Consider the following 28,000-nt stretch of genomic DNA (forward strand, 5'->3'; position numbering starts at 1 on the left):
TTGGAACTTGATGGCAGCAACACCTCTCAAGAAAGTTTGGACAGAAGAAACAAAAGGCTGGAAAAGTACATGGTACTAAAAAGAAACAGCTGGAGAATCTTAGGGACAAATTAGATTCATTGACAACAGTAAAAGAAGAGCATCTCGGAAAGGTGTAGCTTCTATGTATATTTACATTTTACACAGTGTTCCCACTTTGCACAGGTTAGGCCTGCCTATCTAGCCATATATCTATTAAAGACATATGTCTGTCTGTAAATAGCATTTATTTAAAGTCCACAGCGCCTTCTAGTGGCTTGGAGAGGCACCATTCTGATTCATTTCGTTCACATTTGAATTATTTGTTGCTGTAGTCACTGATTTGTGTTTTATTTAAAATGCAAAAATGATACAAATTCTTCAACATTGTTCTGACTACTTAATTTACTCAAATTGTTGCTGCTGAAAATAGCTCTCTTGCAGAATCAACAGGAAGTGTTCAGAGGGTGAGGGTTCAAGAGGTTTCGATTCCACAGCCTTCCTTACGTTTAGTGGTGTAGCCCTGTAGATTATGACGTCATGGTAAAGTAGGAATAGATTCCACTCTCTTACTGGAGCTCGGGATAACAGTCAGGATTAAGTGCATGTAGTAGATGGCCAGTAACTGCTCATGAGCAACAGAGGATCAAGCGGCCTTGCTGACTTTTCTTCTGTGTACCTTAAGGAAAATAATTGGTGGATTTTTCTAGTCTGATGATGAAGAATATCATAGAGATAATGAGGGGCTTCTGAGGAAGGCGTCTTTTCACTTCATTGGTAAGCTAATCAATTTCTAATGCAACTCATGTTCAGGGACATTTTTATATGACAACACAAAAAAGACATGAGACTAAATTTTCAAATGGCATGAAACATACTAGCATGCATTTGAGCTATGAGTTTTATGTTGGATTCAATATCTGATAAAAAAAGAAAATCACTAAAACATTTGTACAACTTTTTTATAGGCTTTGCCTGCTGTCTGTAAGAACCATTAAAGAAGATGAAGGTGAAATGGACCATGTTTGGCATGATTGTCTTCTTTCTGCTCTCTGTAGTCATGACCTGCTGCTTCATATGGCAATATAGAAAGCCAAAACTGAAAACAGGTAAAGAGCTGCTAGCCATCATTGGCTTACACTCACATGAGATGTAGTGTTTTTTAACCTGTGAGCTGGGCCTTCTTATCCTCTTGGTGTAAGTACTTATATGTAGGAGCTGCAGCAGGATTACACAAAGCTGGAAATAGCAGTAGGATCAGCAAGGAGCTAAAGCAGACTTTAACTCAGGCGGAGAGATAGCAGTGTAGTGTCTGATGGTGTAAAACACACTGGGACTGAAGTAATATAAGAAACAATCCAGGTTTATAACTTTGTGGCCCTAGGAGAATTAAAGCATTACATAATAATGAACAATGGGATTGTTTTGGGGCTCATGTGTACACGCTGAATATAATAACCGTTTTTTATTACATACGTGTTAGAGTGTGTCCCTTCAGTACATTAGAAACTGCATAACACTCCTGTTATTAAAACAACATTTATTATTAATGTATTTCCATTACTGTATTATTACATGTTCATATTTCATAACAGAATCAGAATCAATCAGAATCAGAATACTTTATTGATCCCTGGGGGAAATTATTTTTTGTTACAGTGCTCCATTATAAACCAACATAAACCAACATTAAGACAAGACAGACAATACGCTAACTAAGAATAGTACAATATATACATATATATATATACATAAGTCACTCATAAATAAATAGCTGGAAAAGAAACGTGTAGTTGCAGCAGTAACCAGTGTGTTAAGTGGATGCGTTGTACAGGGAGATGGCCACAGGCAGGAATGATTTCCTGTGTCGTTCAGTGGTGCTTTTCGGTAATCTCAGTCTCTCACTGAACGTGCTCCTGTGACTGACCAGCATGTCATGGAGTGGGTGGGAGGTGTTATCCAACATTGTCTTTATCTTGGACAGCATCCGCCTCTCCGACACCACCTTGAGGGAGTCCAGCTCCATCCCCACAACATTACTGGCCTTACGGATTAGTTTATTAAGTCTGTTGGCATCTGCGACCCTCAGCCTGCTCCCCCAGCATGCAACAGCATAGAGGATCGCACTGGCCACAACAGACTCATAGAAAATCCTGAGCATTTTCTGGCAGATGTTGAAGGACCTCAGTCGCCTCAAAAAATAGAGACGACTCTGGCCCTTCCTGTAAAGTGCTGTGGTGTTTTTAGCCCAGTCCAGTTTATTGTCAATGTGTACTCCAAGGTATTTATAGTCCTCCACAATGTCAACACTGACCCCCTGGATTGAAACAGGGGTCAAGTGTTTCCTGGTCTTCCTGAAGTCCACGATCAGTTCCTTGGTCTAGTCAATTAAAAGTGTGTCAACTACCAACCATCCAAACAGACAGACCATGATATTCATTTACTGTTACCTAAAGGGTCATCAAAGCTTTTTTTGTTTTTAAAGAAACAGTCATTGAAAAATGCTACTTTTCACATAACTTGTAAAATAAATATGGCTTGATTTCATATACTCAAATCTAACACCAGCAGACGCTGTTGATAATTTACACTGGTCAGGCCTAACATTCTGACCGCTGACAGGTGAATTCAAAAACATTGATTAAGTCTTCATCATGAATCCTGTTAGTGGGTGGGATATATTAGAGAGAGAGTGAACATTTTGTCCTCAAAGTTGATGTGTTAGAAGCAGGAAAAACGATTAAGTGTAAGGATTCAAGTGGGTCTGACAAGGACCGTATTGTGATGGCTAAAAAATGGATTTCCAAAACTGCAGCTTGTGTGGGGTGTTCCCGCTCCGACAGGGTAGCTTAAATTGCAAATAATGTTAATGCTGGTTCTGATAGATAGCTATCAGAATACCCAGAACATCACAGTTTATGGAGCATGGGGCTGGAAAGTTGTAGACCAGTCAGTGTGCTTACGCTGACTGGTCTACAACAATGGACACAGCAGTATCAGAACTGGACCTTGGAGCAATGGAAGAAGGTGGCCTTGAGGTCCTGCCATACATGCTAATACAGGATAATGCACCCTGTCACAAAGCAAAAGTGGTTCAAGAATGGTTTGAGGAGCACAACAAGCAGTCTGAGGTGTTGACTTGGGTTTTGGATTCCCCAGATCTCAATCCAGTTGAGTATCTTTGGGATGTTCTAGCGAACAAATCAGATCCATGGAGCCACCTCGCAGCTTACAAGACTTAACGGATCGGTTGCCAATATCTTGGTTCAGAGACCACAGCGAGGCTGAAGGAACCAAGTTGCTGAAACTTCTCTTCAGATTGTCCAGTGTGTTATAGAGGAGGTGGGAGTATACAACAAGCAGTTCTTCTGAACTGACAAATTCCCCTAGAGGTCAGAATCTTTAGATATGTTGATGTTTGATAAATGTTTTTGTTTTTTGTTTTTTTTTTTTGTTTTTTTGAAGGGCCCTTCTACATAAATATGATAAAAGGATACATATGTAAACCTACAACTGTAAGATCTGCTATCACAGATGGACAGGGCTTCAGGTTTCAGACATGATGAGTCTGCCTTTGCACCTCTTTTTACAGAGGGATTCACCAAAAAAGTGACAGCAGAAGAGATGTGTCCTCGCTTTCCGGAGCCTGTGCCACTCAAACATCCCATCACATCACTGAGGATTGCATTAGAAAAAGTAAATCTGTTCTGGAAATAATGAGTATATATTGAAATGTTGTTGAAATGTTACCTTTGGTCTTAATAAAGCTTCTCTTAACAGATAGATATACTCTTGAGGTCAAGAATTCACACCACCAAGCTACCTTCTATATCAGCAATCATGGTTTTAAATGACTCAATTCTATGGAATGGAAACTTTGGCAAGAGGAACACGAGCCACCCCTCCTCACCTGCACCCAACGAGTACACAGCGTACAGGTGAGATGTATTATTTTGCATAAGGTATAGTACTGAGGTATAAGAACATAACATATGAAGAAAAAGACATATGAAGAAAAAAAGAAGTGGTAATTTGTTTAAATGAGTCCTAAAAGGTTCTCATAATACTAATAGTTTAATTTAAATAATTACTACCATGCATGCTGTAACCAGCAGTGTGATTCTTCTATTTGATGTGAGGTGCTGGGATTAGACCATAATTGCATAAGGCAAGCTTTCTTTCTGTGATGTGTGCAACTAACCCATTAAGTATGATAAATGCTCAAATCTGTCCAGTGGAAATATTATACATTAAACCAGGATGCATTTATTTATGGCACCATTTTATTGTGGTGTGCTTCCTTGCATTATTGTGACAACAGAATTGCAAGCCTCTCTAAGATCTTCCCCACGTTGATGCTATACAAACTATGGGAGGATGGTCTGGTGGACTCTTTGGATGACCCTCTGGAGAAGTACTTAGACAACTTCACTATCAAGAACCCACTGGGTAAAAGCAGGCAACCAGCATCCTCATCAGTCAGGACCCTGGGCATCAACACCCCTGCACTCACCCTGCGCAGGATGTCCAGCCATCTCTCTGGTAACCCCACAACCATTTTTTATATACGGCAGTCATCCTTGATCCATTAAAGCAACACAAATCAAATAACTGTTGAGCCTGTGTAGCCAGTCCAGACCTCTGAAGCATCAGTGTCACAAAGACTGACTAGTCGCATTGGGAGGGACACAGATAATCCACTTACAGAAACTTCACTGTAAGTCCTAAAATAATAACATCTTTGTTTGATAATTATGAAAAACTATTATTTTCATTGTTCAGCTTCCAATTCAAAATGACCATTAGAGATCAGAAAGTGAATGCCACCATTATATAGCAGAATGTTGCCGTGGTTACCACGGTCACCTAACCCAACAGCTTCCTCCCAGAGACATACATGTTAGGTTAATTGGTTATTCTACATTTCCCATAAAAGTGAGATCAACATAGTGCTTGAAATGTATAAAATAACGCGCTGCATGGATGCACAGTTGAAATAGGACTTGCAGCCAACAGTGCTGTGAGTGGTCAGCAACAAAGTCTGCAATAAGCAGCACGCAGGGTAGTGGTGACATAATTGTGTCTCAGTTTCAACCAGATGACATCGTGTTCCAGGTTTTGTTTTCGGTAACTGGTTATTAGGTTTAGGAAAAGACCTTGGTCTGGGTTTAAAAAAATCTCAGAAAAGCTTAAGAAATGTTTCTTAAATGTAAGAAATTATGAATTTTCTAGTTTACCAGACTGATGATACCAATACGCTACTCACATGATAGCTAAAGTGCAATTAATTTTAAAGAATTAACAGCGATAGGGTGGCAATATGTTGCAGTGGTTCGCAGTATCACTTCCCAATAAAAATGCTTGAAACTGACTCGAGGCTGGTTGGAGTCTGTCTTATATATTGTCTCTGACTTCCTCTTACTTTCTAAAGAGGTTAACTGGTGATTCTAATTTGTCAGTTCATGGTTGTCTGTCTCTGTGTGTTGGCCCTGCATTAAACTGGCAAAATATCCAAGGTGCACCTTGCCTCATGCATTACAGGAGCTGGGATCTGTGACTACCCTGAATTGGATAAGCTGTCCAAAAACTGATGGATGGGAAGGAATAATAAGCTACTTGAACAAATAATGGGATCATTTTTGACAGAGAGATAAACTTTTCCCAATATAGGTGAGGATGATGCCCTTCTGATGGGTACTCCTATTACGTCATAGATAAACAGTAACGATCAATATAGGTCTGACACAATATAATTCATAAAGTAAGCACATGCCTGCAACCCACTGCAGCACGCCACAACAAAAGCTGCTAGACAAATGATGAAGGAAAGGCAATGTCATGGTTTTACAGGGACATAAGTGCAAGTCACAGGAGGCAGAGTAAAAGACCGATCTTTAATAGTGAGCTAAAGGTCTTACAGAGGTGACTGATCAATAGCGCTCTCAATCGTTATGAGTGCCTCAGTAAATGTGTAGAGCTAAAGAAATTTAAAACTAATATCCAGTATGTGAGCGATCACTTAATCATGTGATTACTGACAAAAACCCTACCACAAGAAATAAATGTGCATAGTCAGTGAGCTTTTAATTTAAATTCTCCTGGAATTATATGGCATTTCTTTACATCAATAGTTGCTTTAAGGTGATATATATTATAGGGTAGAAGGCCTACAGAGCCCACCTGAGAAAAAGTATTTTTTATAAAATGTTTAGGTCAAGTGAAGGTTTCATATACAAAGTTTGGTGAAATAGTTTCATGAATCACTTTACTAAAGCATAAAGTCATGAACAAAATACCTTATTCAATAAGGTTTGACATTTGTACAGGTTTACCAAGAAGATTAAGGTCAACTAATCTCCTTTGGAGTGGAGACACACAGGAAGCCCTTAATTTGTTACAGGATGACGTCCTTGTAGCAGATCCAGGAACTAGGTAAGTTACCTTATTTCTTTGTCAGTATATATAAAGCTTCATTTCTTTGATATGTTTGAAAATTGGGGACATATACCCCAGTGTTTCCCAACCACTGTGCAGCGGCACATAGGTGCGCAGTGGAAGATGATCTGGTCCCACCTGAGTAGTACTCTAAGTCATTGGCATGAGAAATGGGCAGAACAATTACATTCTCTTCAACTAGAGGGCAGTATAACCAAATGCTCCGATTAAATAGGTTGCAAACTGCCAGTAAAACAGAAGAAGAAATTACATAATAGTCATGCTGTGAGATGATGTAGCACATAATTGCAGTAGATAAATATTTGAAAAGAAATCTGAAGGCCTTAGCATGAGTAGGTGGTCAAAAGAAAGAAAAAAAGGCATACTGGGGACAAACTGAGCCAATTTCGCTCTACCTGGTGCGTGGGGGAAAAAGATCAATATGCTTTTTGTGATATTTTTGTTTGGTTGTGTGCCGTGTGATTTTTTAATTTTTTAATGTGAAATATGTGCCGTGGTTCCAAAAGGTTGGGAAACACTGCTATACCTAGTATACAGACTATAATAGTCTAGTATTTTTTTTAAGTACTCTGTACCCAAAGAGGATTTGCCAACATCTGTAAGATGATTTTTTCTTTTCCCCCAGATGCCACTACAGCAATGTTGCTTTTCCTTTATTAGCCAACATCTTGGCCCAGAATGTGACTGGCACTGACTTTGAGAGCTGGGTTTCAGACAACATTTTGAAGCGGCTCAGAATGGAGGACACTGGTTTTAATTTTACACCAGCAATTCAGAGGAAAATGGCTGTGGGCGTGTACAGCAATGGAAAGCAAGCTCCCCTTTACGACCTTGGCTGGTACCGGCCTGCAGGTCAGATGTATTCCACAGCAGCAGACATGGCCAAACTTATGATGACTCTTCTTGGTACATATGATGTCATTCTGCTCCGCCAAGACACCCTGAACACAATGATGACCCCGATCATCCAATGCCACAGAGGTTACTTTGCCAACTTCACTGGCACACCATGGGAAATAAGTGAACAGTTTGGCTACAGCGTGGTGAGAAAGGATGGTGACCTGGATGGATTTGCTGCTACCCTCTCCCTTGTACCTCGGCTCAAGCTGGGATTGGTAATCTTGATGGCAGGAGTTCGGCCAACAGACAAAGACCTTGTGAGCCAGGCATATAGCTACCTAATCCCAGCACTTGAGAATGTTTTCAGGGAAGCTCAACAACCTGTCAGAGCACCACCTGACCCAGCTCCATATGTGGGATTTTACACTTACAGGAATATGACATTCTATGAGATCAAGGCAGATTCAGATGGTGTGCTGCTCATGCAGCAGTGTGGACCACAGGTTGACACAACTGTCCCATCTAAGTATCAAATTATTAGGCTGGATTATCTGCAGGACAGGGTTTTTAGGGTGGTGTTTGAGAGACCATACCCTTGCAAATTGAAAGTAAATAATATCTCAGTCTCCCTGGAGGCACAGGACAGACAGCTTTTCAATTTTTACCTTTTCAACAAGAAAGGTGTGGCACCAGGGTTTGACTGCCCTGGACTCAATACATATAGGATGATGAGGATAGCTGGCAGACCATACTTTACCTCATAAAGACTGCACCTTTAAACAAGTCCATTACTAAAACTGTGAACTGTATCAAGGAAATATGCTGTGAAAAACTGTTTTTGGCTGTGTAGGCAGTGTCAAGACTCTCTTGTGCAAATCTAAAATCATCAATCCAGGCTGTGTTTTAATATTATTCACTGGTAATCCTCTGTTAGTAATATTGATTTAGTTTTGTATATTTACATTTATTTCTGAAAATCATCCTTTTACCAAATTGTTGGCACAAGAAAAGCAAAGTTTCATTATTGTGCATAGTTTTTGGTCCTGCAGTGTTGCAGCATCACTTTTTATCCAGATCCTAGGGGAAAAAAGTAAATATGTGTCTATGATAAAGTGGCAAGAGAATAAATAAATCTGATTTTGTAGTCTGATTTTTTTCCCTGTAAGCATGATGTTTTATGAAGTGAAAACATAAATATACGTACATGCAAGTTTTCCACATTTACTAACCCCCTGAAGATTTGGGAAAAAGATTTCAAAATTTATCAGCCACAACATGACAACACGTGAACACAAACAAGGTTAAAAAAAAAAAACCCAAGGGTGTTTTTTAATTTAATAAGAAAAACTAAGACACAGCTAAGTCATCAGAGGCCTGTATTACTAAGTAGGATTTTAGCTTAACCCAGACAACTTCAGGTCTAACCCTGAGCTTTCTGTAGTACAAAGCTGGATCACTTCTTTCCAGGGTAAGTCGTCCTACAAGTCGTAACTTGTGCTGTGAACCAAACCTGCTCCAGATTAGTGATCAGCAGGTATGAAATGACCACCTAATGACCAATCAGTTCTCCAGAAAATAGCATCAGCATCCTCAGAAAATTCCTCGGACCTCTGCAAGGAGAGAGAGAGAGTGTGTGCGTCTGTTCTAAAAGCATTACTATAAAATAGGACACCTGACCTCAAATCAAATTTGTAGGTACATTGTGTTTGAATTATTTCTGTGCTTAATCTTCACTCTGAAAACCTTAAACAGCACAGAGTCTGTACTTGAAAAAATAAACCAAACAACTTTCACTTCACGGATTACAAACTGTTCAACCTGAGCTGTCCCTCTGATGTACTCATTTTTTTAATTCTGTCCATCCTGCTCATCTGTGATGTAATCCTATCTCTGTCCTTATATATTGATGACTGAATTACCTCAAAACTGTTCATGTTAAGTACGAGAAAATGAATCAGAGTGCCAGTTAGCTGGTTCAGGTGCAGCAGGATGGGAGGAGTCACACAGAAACAGTACTTTATTCACTGTGCCCAGTAACGTTGTTTTGCGCTGCAGCAGTCTCTGCCACAGTGAAGTAAAGAAATTGTCCGTTGTGACGTTTCTCCCATCAACCAAAAACGGCTGCATCAGTTTCATGACCACGTTCTCTGCCAGCCTCTCTCCCTTCTGACGACTGGGGTCCTTTCCCAAGTAAGGAGATGCATTGGAGACATATTTGGTCTCCAAATCCGTGGCCATCCAGAACTTGATCCCAAATTTGTCTGGCTTGGTTGCAATGTTCCCTCTAAGCTGCGCACGTGCGCAATTGCGCACTGCTGGCACGGTCTCTGCGCACAGAAAATCTGCGTTGCGCACAAAAAATATCTAACCTGAATTGAAATTAAAATTTCAACAATTCTGTTTTGCAGTGTTAGTCAGTAAGTGACTGGCTGCTCCCGTATGGGATTAGAACGATGCCACCTTATCCCATAGTCCAGCCAATAATGCGATTCACATACGCAGCTAATCAACGTCGTTGACAGGCTATGACAGCGTCCTTATGTGTCGACACCGGTGCTTTAGCTAGCAAAGCGGCGTGGCTGATGTGGAGTGAAGCCACGTTAATGACAACGTGTAAACCGTTGGAGATGTGAGCAGGACCGACGGAACAATTGACGGAGAAAGTGTGGACTTTATACCAGTTTTTAAATTGTGTTGATAGGCCACGTAAAACCAGAGTTATAATAAAAATATATGCAATGTTTGGTTTTCTTCCTGAATACTATCGTTGTTTATATTTACTGCGAGAAGAAACGCTCGAAAGCGCTCTCTGCCTGTGAGCAAAAACAAAACCAAAAAAACCCACCCTTTCCTATTGGTCGAAAAAAGTACCATGTCGACCAATCAAAAAATGATATGGCAAGTTGTTAAGAAACGGGGGGAAGTTGTAGGAGTGACGGCGGTGTTTTGAGACGTGAGAGACTTGCGACGTTTAGCGCAAATCTTATGTAGTTAGTGTGTAGTGTAGTCAATAGTTTTGTTGTGTGTCAGAACAATGAGGCCACTGCTGAATGTTACAGGTGTTACAGCAGTGATACATCTGCTGTTGTCAGGCCTGCAGGTACCAGGCTGTTGTTCTCCTTTATGTGGACAGAAATTATTCTTGGAGTGGCATTAATAATTTGTGTGGCATCAAATTTGATGCAGAACACCTGATTGTGCTGTAAATAGTTTGAAATGTTTATTTTAAAAAAAATAGCTGCAAAAAACTTTGTTGTTTGCCAAACTGAGGTACTTTTTTGAAGAAGTAACTATATAATTAATTGCCCAGCATTGGTCATTATATACTGTATTTTGCAGACAGAGTTACAGGACTCTCTCCCAGACCACAGACTCAGACTCATAATACAAGTCAGAGCTTTATTTAAAAAAAAAAAAAAGAAAAGAAAAAAGAATAAAGTTGTGTTTTCAAAATTTGAGTTCAAGTTATTTTTACTTCCAATAGTGTTGACATACTACACAGGTCAATGACTACATTTTTGTTTTACATTTTCATTGTAAGTGGGCTAAAGCAGTTAATTAAAAGTAGTCTAACATAAATGTAAATGCTGTAATTTGATTATTTTAATAGACCATGTAACTAGGATGGATTCGATGCTGCCGTGACCACAGTGCACACGTCTGATGTCGCTCACAGTGGTCCAAGGGATCGCTCAGGGAGTTTGTGTGTTTGCTCAGACACATGGAAAATTAGAGGGAACATTGCTTGGTTGTGTGAATGGACAACAAACCTTGGTAGGGAACAGCTGTTCATCTATGGTCATGTGTTCTCCTGGAGTGAAACTCTTAGCACAGTTCTTGTTGAAGCTTGTCCAGATGTCGGAGATTGTCACAAGTTTGTCTGTTTTCACCCGTTCTGCCTGCATGTCCTTGTCATCAAATCGAAGGTGTTGCATAATAGAAATGAATCTTTCTCAGGGCATTGTCTCTGTGATTACTGGCACCAGAAATATCAATGTCACTCATGTCACAGAACTTTTCATTCTGTTTTCACACTTTTTTTAATAAATAAAACAGATTTGTGTTTCTATATATTGTGAATGTGTGTCTTTCATATTTGCAGGTCAGTCAATGTGTGGGATATTTTGTATAGACACGGCAGGCATTTCTGAAGGTTATAACACAGAGGTTTGGCCTGCCTTGGATCTGAGCTGTGGTTTGCACAACAAAAGCAGTAGGAGAATTGAGCTGACGACCTGTGAAAATCTCAGCAGGGGTGAATAACACCTTGGGACTTGCACCAGAAAATAAAAAAGTCAGTAATTCTAGTGTTAGGACTCATCGGTGAGGTAAAGTCCAGTCCAATCTATATCCTTAAGGGAAGAATATTTTCAGGAGACATGACTGAAGCGTGGAAACAGCATTGTGTCTTCATAGCCTGGCACTGAGGTGGATCGGCCAGTTTCAGGGAAAGCGAGTGTGGATCTATGCCGGGAGCTTTTGCTTGTGGGTGATTCTCCCCTAATGGAGGTTCTGAAATTATAATTTCGCTGAGATGGCGAGCGACCTGAGCCACTCTATAACTGGATGGAGCAGAGAGGAGTTCTGATGGGGTGAATAGATGTAGAATGATTCCCAACAGGTTCCCCAGGATGGCCGGTAATGTTCGGTCTCTCTGAAGCCTGATCATGTCATTTAGAAGAGAAGTGTTTTGGTTTCTTGAAGTGCCTGGAGGGAATTTGATGAAATTGAGCAGTAGAGGTTTTCGTCTGATGGTATGAGGGACGAGGGGCCCATGGTGAGCACAAATCATTAGATGCTGATGGGTGTTTGCATAAAAAAAGATTACAAACAGCACGTAGATGGAGAACCTGAAGGAGCGTGTCTGAGGTGTGGCCCCACTCCTGAAATTCAGATAAATTATCTTTGTTTGGTATTGTGGTCTTGTCATTTCTGAAATGTGTTTGACAGAATAGTAAACGATCAAAGTGTGGAAAAGGAACCATTCAGAAATTGTTTTCATGCTTAAATTTATTGCAAGTGAAGGAAGCACCTGAAGGGTAGAACATACAACTTTGATGCAAAGAAAATAAATCACACTTTTTCACGCTTCGACAGGAATGTTGCTCTTCATCACTGCAAACGTACTTATTCATGATATCAAACTGTGTTTGGTCATATTAGCCATCAATATATAAATGAGGCTACGTCCGTACACATACACAGCATTTTCGATCAGTAAAAACTTCTGCCAGGGTGAACATTTTCAAAAACTACATTTCTACATTTACATGTTGGCAAAGAAAATGAATATTTGTCTTGTAACATCAAACGTGTTTTCCATTATCTCTTCTTTGTTGTGGGATTTCTTCAAAACTAGGGTTATATCACCACCTGCTGCTTTGGCACATTCTCAAAAACACTTGAGACTGTTTGTGCCATTTAAAAAAAATACCTGTGTTCATGTAGATGTAGCCTAAGTTGCTTTCTTAGGCATGGATTTCTTGCAAGCAATGTTCATCAACCTGCTAAAGGGCGCCACATTTCCTCTGTTTTAATAATCTGCTCATTTTGGTGCGGAGGCAGGGGTGGAACAATACACAAGTTAGTGATGATTATAAATATAGACATCTTAACACGTTTATTACAGCACCACCCAGTATACGCTTTACCTCACAGATACCAAAATGGTTAACCTGCCAGTATGTACAAGCTCTTTAATCAAAACCATATAATACTTATTAAACTGATGATAGTGTCATAAAAAAAAAGTGAAAAAAAATGTGATTATTGTTACTCGAGAATTTTAAAATGTATTATAATATTCTATAATAATATAATATTCTTATTGAATAAGATTCAGAAATTAGAGATATTTACTGGCAATCATGAACCAAAAATGAGTTTTAGTAAGTTCTCAGAAAAAGTTTAGTGCTGGCTTCGATTTGGGTGTAAAAAACATAAATTCAGTTTGTGACTTCCCTAATAATCAAATTTTTGGCGGTTCTGTCTTTTAAATTTGTGAAGCACTGTAGGTTTGTTTGTCTTTATAGTGAAAATGCTACTAAACTAGATGTGACAGTAGGTGGTGGCAAACACTTCTTTTCTGATATTAAGCCAAATGTTCATTTAGTGAGACTTTACTTCAAAAGGGATTATGTTAATATAAATGTTAGCAGACAAAATGTTAATGTCACTGGACTGTACTTTTCCACTCATGATAATGACAGTGTGTCAGCAGGATACAGATGTTTGCAGCCATCCAGAGCTTAAGCCATAGAAACCTTTGCCAGTCCCTACTGTAATCCCTGCAGTGCCGAGAGAAATTCTCACTGAGTAGTACGGATGGCATTTCCCTTTCTAACAGATAAGGCAATATGACACCAGGGAAGAGTGCAGCTTGAGTGTGTAACCTCCTACGCTTTCTGGATCATCACCTGGAATTTACCTGCAAAGGCAGAAAGACATTTTTCGTGTTAGCTGACACAAAAAGAAGAAACTCACATTGGCTTTTCATTTTTTCCTAGTTTAGTTCAATTTAAGTTGCACTATATGAGTAGACATGTTTGCTACAGTGGTGAAAAAGACTAAAACAAACAGCTATTTGATTAATCTTTCACTCAAACTTAAACATCAGTGTACTATTTCATGTGCAATAATCTACACTACTAATGCTACGTTCACACTGCAGGTCTTAATGCTCAATTGATCAAATCCGATTTTTTTGTCTGCTTGTTCACACTACAAATAAAATGTGACAGCAAACTCGCTCTAGTGTGAACGCTCAGAGCGGCCCGCATGCATAAAAGAAGGCGTCACACAAAATGCGCTCTGTTTAGACCCAGAGCAAATAATATTGTTTGACTGATGGCCCTTAATATAAAGACTTCGGACTTTATGTTTCCCAATTTTTTGCTTTAAGTTATTTTGTTATTTACATAATAATGTAGATAACCTAATAATTATCCTTATTGCTGTTTTAGAGAGGAGCAGTGCTTCAAAGGATAGTTGCAGATTTCTGTCAGAATCTGCAGATTATGCAGTACAAATAAAATGTTCACGTTTCTCCAACATTGTCTTCCAAACAGTTTCACTGACATCTGCTGGATGGCCAGGAAGCGTTCACGATGTCTTCTCCGGCGCTGATAATTGCCGTCTGTCAATTATCATTGACATTATCTAACTACATTATCTAACTACATCCATTATCTAACTACATCCGTCTTTTACGTCACTGACACAAGTCAGTGACGTAAAAGACGGATTTAATGCGACATGACCATTCACACAGCCTCGCTTTCTAAAACATCGGATATGTATCGGATTCAGTACCACATACGAAAGTGACCCAGATCGGATTTGAAAATATCGGATTTGTGCCGTTCACACTGTCATACCATGATCGGATATGGGTCGCATAGGGTCAAAAAAAAATAAATCGGATTTGATGCGCTTTTGCCTGCAGTGTGAACGTAGCCTAAATCCCAGCCCCACCTTGCATCCATCTGTCACCTCTGCCTTCACTTGTTTCCTGTTCATGATTTCCAGACATCTTCCAGACTACCATCTGATGCTGCCTAGCTACACACATTTCACCACTCTCTCCCACACTGGTACCCTCTCTACCTACCTACACACTAACTACATTCAATATCACCACTTTGACTTCTAGCTTCAAACTCACAATCCTGTCTGACATGCTCTTCACCTCAGCAACACTATTCACACCTGTGACTCTGCCCATAAAAACCAAAAACTATACCTTACTTTAATCCAGAGTCATGTAAAAATCACACAAGTATTCTCCATTTAAAATATCTGAGGCATATTTCAATCATGTGCATGGGCAACACAAACTTCTCTTTCTGAACCACTCAATGGCATTTTAATGGAATTGATTCAGCAAATAAAACAAACCCCCAAACCTCAGTTTGGAGATGACTGATAAATGCTCTTTAAAAAGATTTTTGAATGACTAAATCCTTACATGAAGGCATGACAGACACCTCAGAAGTCACAATACTCTTCACTCCCAGATTGGATAGAGCTCCTCTCACCAAACCACATGTGAAGGCCAGATACTGCAGGAGGAAAACAGTTACTTCATATGATGACAGTGAATGGTCTCACATATAAAACAGGGTCACAGTATATGAACACCTTTACTCTTATCAGTTCCTTGAACAGTTATCTTCTACTCCAGCTGGTTATTCAACCAAAGAGCCAGACAGTTTTAATTCAGTTTTAATTTGCTTAGCCTCATCCACCATAGCTGGAAAACTCAAAAACCAGTTTCATTTGTATGTTTCTATGCTCCACCTGGGCCTCAATCAGAGCTTCTGTCTGATGTCTCAGACATTTTGTCTGATTTAGTACTCAGCTCAGATGTCAGGAAAAATAATTAGTGTGGGTGACTGTCCATGTAATCTTAACACAGCATTTAATTATTATTGTAAGGTATTTATCTTACAATATAAAGCGCCATGAGGCAACTGTAGTTGTCACTTGGCGCTATATAAATAAAACTGAATTGAATTGAATCTGTTTCACACTGCACCTTCTGTATAAGGTATAATCCAATCCTTCCACTCCTATATCTCAGCCTTGGTCCTCTCTGCTTGGAAAGTCCACGTTCACTATAGCCATTTCCATCAAGAACTACAGGCTGTAAATACTGTGGCCTGTGGCACTGGTTCAAGCTATATTCTAAGCAAATAAACTGTTAACAAAGAGTGAATGAGCATTTGATACTCAGTACTGAACGACAGGAAGACTGAGACCGAATGTAGGTAAACAATGTGATTGCAGCATTAATCACATCTGTCACAACAGCACTCATGTAAAACGGATACAACTTATCATGTTTAGCCATTTATACACAGATAAAAAACAAGCAATTCTCTGTTCTGAAACTCATCAGTTCTCCTTTTTTTTTTAAAAAAATCAGTAAACCTTGATAAGAAGGGAAGTCAGGCGTTCCTACATTTCATTCGATCTATGGTGTCTTGTCTCACTGGCAAAAGAAAAAACAAACAAACTGCTAATTGGAAGGTTTATGATAAAGGAGAACTAAAAGTAATCTGAACCTGTCCATGTGGCATCATCAGAACTGAATCAGTCTGTTAGACAAAGTGTTCTGCTGTCTGTCAAGTAAGTGGTGCAGAAGCTGGTCAGGATCCATCCATACTGGTTAACAGTTTGTTGACTGACCTCCTTTTCACCACAGTTTGAAAAGGCTGTCCAGTTTGCCATCAGTCACAGAGCCAGCCTTGCTAGTAAGTTTATTCAGTCTGTTACTTTCACCAGCTCTGATGCTGCTGTGGGCCAGACCACAGCAAAGCAAAAGTACAGTAAACTTACCACCACTGACTGACTGAATTATTTTACTGCCCATGTTGAAGGATGTTCTCTGCCTGCTCTCTATTGCCTCTACTGTGACATGTTATAAGAAGTGAAATTAAATGAGTTTAATTTTATAATCCAGCCTTTATTCAACATAATTGTCTTACTTTGTGCACATAGCGCACACTTTTCTTACAGATTCTCTCTTTTGGTGTCAGTGTCTTTCAGGACTCATGCTGCTCACCTCTGATGGTATGATGTGCTACTGTGCATGTACATGATGTCTCAGTAAAAGAGACAGTTTGAGAAGCAGAGAAAGTCTTTTAAAACAGACCAGTAAAAGAAAAAAAGCACCTTTGGGGCATGTTCCAAGTATTGTTTTCCCACTGACAGATGACTCAGTAATCCAAACTTATTGTCCTGCAGAACATAGATGCCCTAAAACACATGATCATATGATGATATATGACATCAGCAATGACACACATCAGCAGAACAACAAACAATCAATCTGACAGGAAGTAAGGCAAAATATCACAGTACTGGCATTTATATATTACAAATATATTATGGATGACAAAAAGGAATTATCATTTGGGTGGCTGTGGCTCAGGTGGTAGAGCAGATCAGCGACTGACTGGAAGGTATGTGGTTCAATTCCTGGCTCCTCCAGTCTGCATGCCAAATATCCTTGGGCAAGATACTAACCCCAAATTGCCCTCCGATGCATTCATCGGAGCGTGAATGTGTGTGAATGCTTATTAGTTGCACTTGAGTTTAGAAGTGCTTGTATGATTGGGTGAATGAGGCATGTTGTATAGAGCGCTTTGAGTACTCCAGGAGAATAGGAAAGCGCTATATAAGAATCAGTCCATTTACCATCATTTAGATTTGTCAGAGGCTACATTAATAAAAAACAGGATTAAAAGAAGAGAAAACAGACTTCCCAGTGACCTGGTGATTGGTTCGAAGGTTGTCGATTTGCTTCTTGAATACACAGGTCCAGAAGTCTTTACAGATAAACTTCATAATGTCCAGCTCATCCTTAAACCGTGCTGTGTCTTTAGTCAATCTAGAGGGAAACAAAGAGATGGGTAAATTAAACTAGGACATCATTCATTGACTTTCAACGGTCTGCTCGCTGTAAGATGCATTTAAGGAGAATGCGCCTAGTATAACTGTGCACATGACCCATAAACACTATGCTGTCTGTGTAAGTGTTCAGACAGGTACAGGGTAGTTTTGAGAGCTTGAAAAGAAGACAACTGGAGTTGTTTTTTTTTTTGAGTTTTGCCTCTCATCAGTTCAGGGAGTGCAATACGTAATAAACCCCTTGTGGTGACTGTCCCATTAAAGGTGATCCTGACAAACTCCCTACTGACGCTATATGATGTGAACTATTTACTCACAAATCCAGGATTACCTTGATTTTTAATCATCTGAGGCAACATGTACATGCAAAAACGTGCTTACAAAAATGGAAACATCTTAACAAATGATCAGCACATTTAACAACACTTGTCATAAAGTTCCCTAACAGACAACAGTAAAGGAACTCCTTATAATCAGAATTTAAAAAATGTATTTGGATTTCATTAACAGGTGACAGTGTTTTATGACAAAGTCTTAGTGTAGTTGCCCTGCAGTAAGAAATGGAGGATGTGGACTGAGATCCGACAGATATACTATGAAGCCAGAATAATGACTTGAGACTGTCAAATCTGAGTGAAAGTGCCTCTCTTTTTACCTGCTAAATCACTATGGCAACAGAAAATTGCCATTCAGAATTCAAAATTCAGAAGTTTGACGCACAACACAGATTCTCTGCTGTAGGAATACATTATTTGTGCAGTTTGTTGAGTGAAGCACAAACTGTGCGCACTTCATCAGGGACTGCGTGTGCTAAAATCATCAGATTAATGATTTGGTGCAGCAGTAACCTTTTTGTTATTTGCAACAATGTTTTACCATATTTTATGCTTTGATGCATGCACAATCATCCAGGTAAGTAAATCCCCAAAAATTGGTTCTGTTCATCTGGACATATGAACATTTCTCCCATTTCAGTGGGAGAAAAGTTTCGTCACTCATCCAAGTGACAAAACGTTTCATCTAAGTGACAAAATGGGAGGTTTGGAGTCTTCTCACACCCCCGTTCTCTGCGGCCTGTTGGAGCGTGGGGGCTAGGAGGAGGACAAAAATGACAAAATGTTTCTCCCACTGAAAACACTATGTCCAGATGAACAGAACCAATTTTGGGCGGCATCTTATATGCTCTTCAGAGATTTGTACTCACCATTTTATCATCTTCATAATGAGGTGAGATGGCGAAAGCAGACAAGTTTATTCAGTGTTTACTTCCCCTGTGTTGGTCCCCCACACCTAATATTGTGTGGGGGACCAACACAATATTAGGTGGTGGGTCATAATGTGATGTCTATCAACTAGGCAGCTCTTTCTCTTTCTTTAAACATTTAACACATGTTGGGGTCAACTTGAAAGAAAAGCAAATGTAAAACGTAAAAGAGAAATCCTAGATCAAATATGATGTGGTATTTCAAAGTGATATTTAGAATGCCTATACATAATTTCCCAAGTGTTGGCAAACAAAGACATTTTATGAAGTTTGACTCTGATCCTGGTCTAAAGTAGGGCTGGGTGATTTGAGGAAAATCCAATATCATGATACACAATATATGTCTAAATAACCTCCAAAAATAAAAGTTATTTTCAACCATATAGTACCTAAAATTGCACTGGTATACTCATTCAAATCGACCATTCAATATATTTGTTTCTACTTTGAATACAAAAAAATCTGAATGAATTAAAATTTTTATTTTAACAGTTTTAACATATTAACATAACTATTAACATTAACATATTTTAATAGTTCAACCGCTCATTAGGGTAAGTATCTAATCAGCCAATATAATGGCACCAACTCAAACTGAAACTGGGCACAGAAATGGGGAAGAAAACTGACATTGAATGTGGCACAGTTCTTGGTGCCAGAGGGGCTGGTTTGAGTATTTTAGAAAACTGCTGATCACAGCAACAAAAAAGTACATCAAGCAAGAATTCACGAGAGAAAATAAAACAATTGAAATTAAAAAGGTGTTCTTTTGTGCTTATAACATACACAAAAATGTGATGTAGAGGCTTAATGACGCATTTGCAACGTGTGGGATGTCATGGTGAATTACATGCAGACAGCTTAATACTGAGTATATTCAATATATCACCCATCCCTAGTCCAAAGTAACAAAAATATCCAAAGTGATATTTAGAATTCCTATGCGCTACATTACCAATCGTATTCACTCACCTGTTCAAATCACTGACTTCAAGTGTTCTAACCACATGTATATAAAATCAAGCACCCAGGCATACAGACTGCTTCTACAAACATTTCTCTCTCAGGATCTCTCAATTCCAGCCTGATAACATGATAGGATGCCACCTGTCATGAAATTTCCTCGTTGCTAACTATTCCACATTCAACTGTTAGTGATATTAGAAAAAGTAGAAGCGCAGGGAACAACAACAACACAGCCACAAAGTGTTCGGCCACATAAACTCACAGAGCAGTGAATGGCAAGGCGCATAATGAGCAGAGGCTGCCAACGTCAGTCGTTACAGACCTCCAAACTTCATGTGGCCTTCAGATCAGCTCAAGAACAGTGCTTTGAGAGCTTCGTGGAATGGGTTTCTAAAGCCTTCCCAGAAGAACTGAAGCTGTTATAATTGCATAGAGTGGGTCAACACCATCATTAAACCGTATGGATTAAGAATGGGATATCCCTCATGTTCATATGTGGTTTATGACCAAATATTTTCGGCAATAAAGTGTTAAATGCCACATGATATTTTAAGTCTTCATACATTTTTCTTTCGCAACTTTTGACCGATAAATCATGAAGTTGACCTTAAAGACCCTGGTGCTCTAACGACAACACCACGAGTGTAATATTGTTTCCTGACTGGCCCAGCCGACTCGACTGACCTGAACCCCAGAGACTCTGGGGTTTTTTTTTTTTTTGTTGTTGTTGTGTTCATTAATGGTACATTAATGGTTCATTAATGGCCACCCACCTACAGCTGTGCATTTCGATTGCATTTTCTGAATGGGAATCCATGTTGTAAATCAGGCTTTGTACATGTAGTGCTTTGATTTTTCGAAGTAAACGGCATGCATGTTTGCAGCAGTCAAGGTTATTACCTCTCTATCAGCCCTTGGCCCACTCGGAATCCAATATTCTCCAATTTAGTGACATTTCTCCCACTCTCCTAAATACAGGGTAAAAGACAGAAACATTAACAACAACACCAAATAGGTCATTAAACTCCTACTGAGAGCTTCTTACCGTCTCTCCTTCTGCTGACTTGTAAATGTACTGTATCACCTCGCTGTGTAATAACTGGAAAGGAGCTTCGTCTGCCATTCTTCCTGCTCTAGAGCCAGCTAACGACGTTGTCAGTGGTTAAATCAGTGTAAGACCAGGAATCATATCCCTTCACATAAAGTCGAACAGCTACAAACATTTAGCATAAACAACTACTTCTGCTTCCTTGTTGCTCTTGAGGAAAATAAACATGCCGCTAGTCTATTACCGCCACCTGCTGGCCCGGAGTGTTATCTGGCAGTAAATATTATTATTCTCCCCAGTATTGTTATAATTAGTGATATTCATCTAAGTGTTAGGACATGTGTGTAAGGTGTACTAGATTAAATATGTTACTTCATCTTTGGAAAAAATAGTGCTGTCTGTTTTTTCTTCCCACTGTCACCAATTGCTGCTTGTTACTGGTTGTAAGTTGCTATACGAATAATACTGAAATAAATATCTGCAGCTTTGCAGCATGGGGAAAAATTACTTTGAAATCAGTCACATAATAAACTGAGTGAAGTAGATTTTTCAAGAAATGAATGTATTTGTCATTAACAGGTATTCAGATGTAGCACTTATCACATGCCTTGTCAGCCTACAATAGGAAATGACAACATGTTCATTTAGTGGCACAGTGCTGCTCAAGTCAATGAATTACTGTTGACGTTTGAGGGTTTTTAACGTTATTCTCTTAACTCTGGATTCTGGCAGCCCTGCTGCCCTCTTATCTGGAAGGACTTTTTATGTGAACAGTGGTCCCTACAGCTCAAAAATAGCCCCTCTTAATTATGATGTACCTCAAGGCTCAAGTTTGGTTCCAGCCTTGTTTACACTGTTTATGTTGCCATTGTGGTCTATTTTTTCATAGTATAACTTATTTATTTCACTATTTTGCAGATGACTTGCAGATGTATCTGCTTTTAAAAACAGGCACAGACTCACTTCAGCTGTTATTATGTTACCTTGAAGACGTTAAACTGTGAATGTTGTTTTTAAAAACATTTAAATTAAATGGAAACAAAACAGAAATTGTCATTTTTGCCAACTCCTTTAGTAAACACATTGACTGTGCTCTGGGCCCCTTATCTTCTTATTGTCAGACAAATATTAAAAAAGAGGGTTCCTTTAAACTGTGTAGGTAGGTGAATCCAGTAGTCCAATCTGGCTTTTTCCATCTGAGACAGCTAGCCAAGATAAGGCCATAGCTGGAAGGTATGTCTTTATCTTGGTCCACTATTCATCTGTTCATTACTTGCAGACTGGACTAATTCATTGCTCTGCACTTTGGTTTGGAACATGCTTACAGTCTCCAGTTGGTCCAAAATGCAGCTGCTTGTCTGCTAACTGGTACAAAACAGAATGAGCACCCCAGCGTTGGAATCTCTACACCTGATTCCTGTTACTTACAGGATCCAATTTAAAGTTGTACTCCTTGTTTTTAAATCATTACATGGCCGAGCCCCTTCTTATCTATTTGACCTCCAATTTATCCCATCGTATTTGTTTATAGTAGGAAAGCTTAAATGATAGATCAACTGAAGGTTGTCATTTTGAATCCAGGGTTCAGAGGCTAAATGAAATGCATTGTGTTAGAGTCTTGTTAAAAGCTAGTTGGCAATGATAATCACCCGTGTTACTCTCTGAATGTCTGAATGATTCAGCACTGCATAGTTTTTGTTATCCTATTTTAGACAGCGATGGCATCAGCTCCACACTCCACAGAGGCCCAGAGTTCCTGTTAATATCAGAATTATCTGGAAATTAAATTATGTCCTTTGAGATTTTGACATAAGACGGACAATGATATGAAACTGAACATTTAAACCATTTTAGATCCATTACACTGACAAAGAACTCTGGTATTCTGGAAACTTTAAATAAAATGTTAGATTTGAAAACACAGCAGCAGAAGGTTTCATAGAAGTGTAAGTTGTTCTTTTCATTTAATCACAGGATCCACATTAGTCCACACTGTTATCAACAGATACATTCACCCTGGGTGAGGGAGTGTGAGGGAGAACATCAGACAGCTGTCCTGTGCCAGATGTTCTGTTGGCCCACTGAGACATCATTTCAAAAACATCAGGCGGACTGAAGCTCATTGCAGGGATCAAGCAGGACGCTTCACGAGGAGCTGCCTCAGAGGGAAGTCTTTTTCAGATTTCTGCCATGGTCCTGCCCCGGAAGATGAACACACCCAGCACTTCAAGAACAGTGTGATAGTAACCTTTGCTTTGTGTGATGTTAGAAGTGCTGCACATCATCTGCAGATAAAGCACAGAGAATCTGGACCTTTACATAATGATGTTATATTCAGCCCTGTAGAAAGTTATATACTTAAAATATACATTCTCCTCTCTGGTTACACTGGTATCAATAACTCTGAACACCTTATGGCAAATAACATACTATCAGCAAAGCAATACAAGCAAAGACCTTTGAACTTACATTAGTTTTTTTTTTTTTTTTTTTTTTTAATTATTATTATTGTAGAACATAAAACAAGAAACAGATTCACAGAAAGACGGCAATTGGAAAATGAAATAAAAACAATAACAACAAAAACCCCACAAAGGACAAATGTATGTGTGTTAGATGTGCATGAACATGTTGCATGGTTATGTAGATGGGCATTATGTCATTCTTATCAGTCTAAAATTTATGTATTGGTATTATAATTACAGTGTTGGTCAAGTTACTTGAAAAAAGTAATCAGTAACTAATTACTGATTACTTCCCCCAAAAAGTAATACTTTACTGATTACTTATTTTATAAAGTAATTAGTTACTTAGTTACTTTTTAAAAACATGATTTACAACCTGAATAGATCTTTCAGCCCAATTCTACTTTTCCTGCATAATCCATCATATAAAATGTAATCAAATGGAAAAGTCTCTTTTTAAAACTTGTTTTATTAGTTGTAATCTTTTAACTTTATGCATCAAGCAAACATTAAATGATATGCAACGTTCTCTGACTGGAAGAAATTAGTTTAACCTATTTTCTGCATATTCCAGCACATAAAATAAAATAGTTTTTTGTGTTTACACTCAGTCTTTCAAATAAATGCAAGTAAAACACAGCAGAAGATAAATAAAATCAAAGACTCAGCGGTCCTGTTGCTCTATTTTCACCTGTATAGCAGGAGTGGGGCAGGCGGATGTTTGCCCTGGTGCAGGTGTGCCACAGCCGTCAGTGGAAGAATCTGCGAGTTTCTCTGTGAATTTCACATTCCCGTGGCAGCGTGCTCGGTGCTTGCTCGGAAGTTTAGGGGTTTTTTTGCTGTAAAATGTTTTTGTCACTTTTTATGGAATCAAACTCAAAGTAAGGTCAGTACTTCCACGCTTTAAACGCTGCACGATCATAGCTGGACTGGCCATGGGGTATCGGGCATACCAGGCATTTGCCCAGTGGACCGATGGGGATTTTTTTCTTTTTTTTAAGCCTGATAAGCCTGATAAGCTGTTGTTAACGGTATAAACACTGAAAGATGGTGGATTGGCCAGATGCTGGGAGATGTGTAAAAATAACTCAATTGTTTGGTGGTGGCTATTGCGGAGCTTCCGCAGATTCAGTAACATTAGCGAGTAGTGGAGGCCAGCAGGTGAGGCAGGAGGAGGAGAGACCCGAGGAGAGAAGTTATGACCTGCAGTCTGTCTGGGTCAGATATTAACCAAATTTAGGTGTAGTTTACTTTCGTTATGCTGACTTTTTACAGTCAGTTACAATAACTCATACTGGTACTAGCTAGCATGACGGAGTTTCTATACAGCTGGGTGGGTGCTATGATGTTACTGATAGTGAACTTTATTTTTTCATAAGGTTAGTTTCCAGCCGTTCCGTAAAAAACAGAATCATCTCGTATTCAGAAAAACTATTACACAAAATATTTTGAAAAGGAACACAGTTTGTCCTGGACTTCAACTAGAATGGAAAAAGACACAAAGCTGCAGTTATTCTGTGTTTACGCTGCACATCTGCCTCTTCTCCTCTCATTCTCTCTCCCTCCCTCTCCTGTTGCTACTTCATTCATGAAACTGATCAATGATCAGCTGATCGGCTTTTCTCTCTTGTTTGTTTATCGCCCACTGTGCCCCAGAAAGAAAAAAGCAGCGGATGTCGCGTTAAACAACAGCAGCACGTTTAAGCCTGATAAGCTGTTGTTAGAATTTATTTAATATTAATTTCTAGTATCAGCTGATGTTTGCTGGAGCCACAGCTTTAAAAGCTGCTGGTCATGATATCAGTTTGGTTATCTGGTGAGAGGGAAACATAAAGATGAAACCAGGAGATGTCCTTACTGAATCATCACACTGTTACAAAAAACATCTTAAAAAAACGGTAATATTCCGGCAGCTGGGGCGCCATAATACTACCGTAAAATAACAGAAAATAACTTCCTCATAAAAATACGGTTATTTCCAGTATTGACAATAGTTTGTTGCGCTAATTTTACATGGGATCTTGCCTTTTCCAAGTGATCTTTTAAACATTAAATTAGGAACATGTTAATGTGATTAAACAATGAAATTATCTATAAATAGGGGGAAAAAACAAATCCTAAAAAAACAGTAATATTCCGGCAGCTGGGGCGCCAAAATACTACTGTCCCCTCTGGCCATCACCAGTAGGCGAAGAGTCTTGATCACGGACACAATACCGAGAGTGTCCGAGCCGGGGCTCGAACCGGCAATCTTCTGATCACTCTTGAGCCACGATCTAAATAGCAACGATAATAATACTTATGTGATGTAACACAAGCTTATAGGAATCATGTTATATACTTTTCCATAGCATTACATTTGAATTCAACAGTTCAATCTTTCAAATAACGGACAGATATTTGTGAAATCATGTGAATGTATTTTAACAATCTAAATATGCATATGTAAAGACAGATACATTTAATAATCATGGCAATTATGTTTTATTACATTACAGTGATTTAACGTTAATTTACATTTGAAATGTGAAATCACAGTCTATTTACGTAACTTTAATGATATTCTAGAAGAACAGAACAAAACTGTAAAATGCAGTAAAATACTTTTATATTAGGATTTTTTCCTAAAGTACAGCCATACCCGCGACCTTGTGGTTGTTAGTTCACATTCATTGGCCGATGCTTAGCATCATGTTATTATGTGTCCCAACATCCAATGGCATGTCACATTGTTTTCATGGCCACACCCTCACCCCAGGTGCAGAGGCCTATTTCTGTTCAGGAATGTTGTGAATACTTTGAGATTTATATTAATTGCAATTCCTACCTCTGCATTTATTTTTTAAAATATAAAATTGGCACAGTGTGGCCGTGCAATGTTTTATATGTTTTTTTTTAGTTTTTATTCCTATTAATTATATTTTCACTTGTTACCTCTGAATTATTAAATCAGACCTAGATGACATGAAATTTTCAGCAAAATTATAATTCAAATACTCCTTTAATTATTGATTATTCTCATTAATTTTCGATCATTTTATATATTTTTCCATAGTATTAAATTTGAATTTAACAGATCATTCTCTCACATAACAGATAAATATTTGTGAAATTATGATACATTTCTGAATGTATTTTTACAATCTAAATATGCATATGTACTAAAAAATATATTTAAAAAAACAAGTAAATTGTGTTTTACTATATTTACAGTGATGTTATGTTATTTTACATTTGACATGTAAAATCACAGTCTACTTATGTAAATTTAATGATATTCTAGAAAGACAGTACCAAACTGTAAAATATACAGTAAGATACTTTGACATTACTATTTTTTGGAACAGTGCAGAGCTGAACAGGTGATGGAGAAACAGGTTTACCATTTAGGTGACATGGATGAGTTGAAGGGAAGTTATGAACTGTTTCTGAGGGACAAATAACACCAGGATCCTTTTCTAGGTAGCTGACAGCTGGTAACTGTGCAGGGGCGGGTCAAGCAAAGTTTTGCCAGGGGACCTGGTAGGGCATTGACAGGGAAAGGGGGCACAAAGACATACTTTTCTTCCTTATTCTCATTTAAAATGTCTAGCTTTTAATAAGTAATTATCTGAATCTTACAACAAACGTTTTCATGTGATGTAAAATGTATAGAAATCCATTATTGTACATAGTCTTTTTTTTTTTCAGGGTCCCATCATAATTTTGTCAGAAGTAAGTACTGTATATGATGCCAGTATTTTCCCACATTTTCTAGATTCTGTATCAGTACTGTGTGTAAAATGGCATCAAAAACTCAATTAAGTTTTATTCTTTCTCACCTGTCTTTCTGTCTCCTTTCACTTTGTAAAGGTTGCCATGTTAGAAAAAATATTTTGCCCTGCCATGCTGTTTATTGATGTGGGAAATGAAGAGTTTATAAAAATATCTCTAAATCTGTCATTTATAATTTTTAATATTCGGTAATGATCATGTCTCACCTCTAGTCTTCTCTGTCTGTACTGTTTAGAATACCAGAATAGGGAGGATGGTGTAGGTTTAAGTTTATTGGATACATATATACCAACAAGACAGTGTACATCACTGTCACAACAGCGTTTGTTTTCATTCAAAGGCTTTATGGTTTTTCCTGTAATACCTGGTGGGCCGGTCAATAGTCAAAATGCCTGGGCCGATTTTTTGTCCCAGTCCAGCCCTGTGCACGGTCATACTCTCTCCCGCACTCGTTATATTATCCATTGTTGATCTGCACACAGCTGTTGCCATGAACGTTGCACTCACTTACGTCATTGTCAAAAAAAAAACATGGTTTAGTAACGCAGTAACGCAATGTGCTTACGGGAAAGTAACAGTAATCTAATTACCTTTTTTGCAATAGTAATCCCTTACTTTACTCGTTACTTGAAAAAAGTAAGCGGATCACAGTAATGTAATGCGTTACTGGATAATTTTCATTATCATCATCATCATATCTTAAGGCTTCTTACGTCTTCTGGTTGCATCTCTCAGAGATTTAGGTTTTGCGTACTC

General features: G+C 38.7%; 2 protein-coding genes across 3 annotated transcripts; one reads left to right on the plus strand and one right to left on the minus strand.

The window, feature by feature from the left end:
- Positions 1 to 576: 576 nt before the first annotated feature.
- On the plus strand, positions 577 to 11,335 carry LOC147306225 (beta-lactamase-like protein 1). Of its 2 annotated transcripts, XM_086277727.1 has the most exons (7): positions 577 to 795; positions 987 to 1,127; positions 3,611 to 3,714; positions 3,799 to 3,956; positions 4,340 to 4,560; positions 6,345 to 6,450; positions 7,100 to 11,333. In XM_086277727.1, exons 2-7 carry the CDS (start codon positions 1,022 to 1,024, stop codon positions 8,076 to 8,078), a joined length of 1,674 nt encoding a protein of 557 aa, XP_086133853.1. In that variant the 5' UTR covers positions 577 to 795; positions 987 to 1,021; the 3' UTR covers positions 8,079 to 11,333. The 2 variants fall into 2 exon arrangements, with proteins under 2 accessions (XP_086133853.1, XP_086133854.1); XM_086277728.1 differs by lacking the exon at positions 577 to 795 and having other exon boundaries at positions 1,009 to 1,127; positions 7,100 to 11,335.
- A 971-nt stretch (positions 11,336 to 12,306) lies between these two features.
- trappc6b (trafficking protein particle complex subunit 6B) lies at positions 12,307 to 21,211 on the minus strand. Its single transcript, XM_086277701.1, has 6 exons — positions 21,003 to 21,211; positions 20,858 to 20,925; positions 17,590 to 17,707; positions 16,990 to 17,073; positions 15,281 to 15,374; positions 12,307 to 13,741 (listed from the first exon to the last, which is right to left on the minus strand). Exons 1-6 carry the CDS (start codon positions 21,078 to 21,080, stop codon positions 13,710 to 13,712), a joined length of 474 nt encoding a protein of 157 aa, XP_086133827.1. The 5' UTR covers positions 21,081 to 21,211; the 3' UTR covers positions 12,307 to 13,709.
- Between the last annotated feature and the right edge of the window lie 6,789 nt (positions 21,212 to 28,000).

Source organism: Aulonocara sp. 'chitande type north' Nkhata Bay, linkage group LG20 (genome assembly GCF_057382095.1).
Source record: "Aulonocara sp. 'chitande type north' Nkhata Bay isolate Kocher_YH1m ecotype deep benthic linkage group LG20, A_spYH_male_GT1.1, whole genome shotgun sequence".
In the NCBI taxonomy this organism is placed as follows: domain Eukaryota; kingdom Metazoa; phylum Chordata; class Actinopteri; order Cichliformes; family Cichlidae; genus Aulonocara; species Aulonocara sp. 'chitande type north' Nkhata Bay.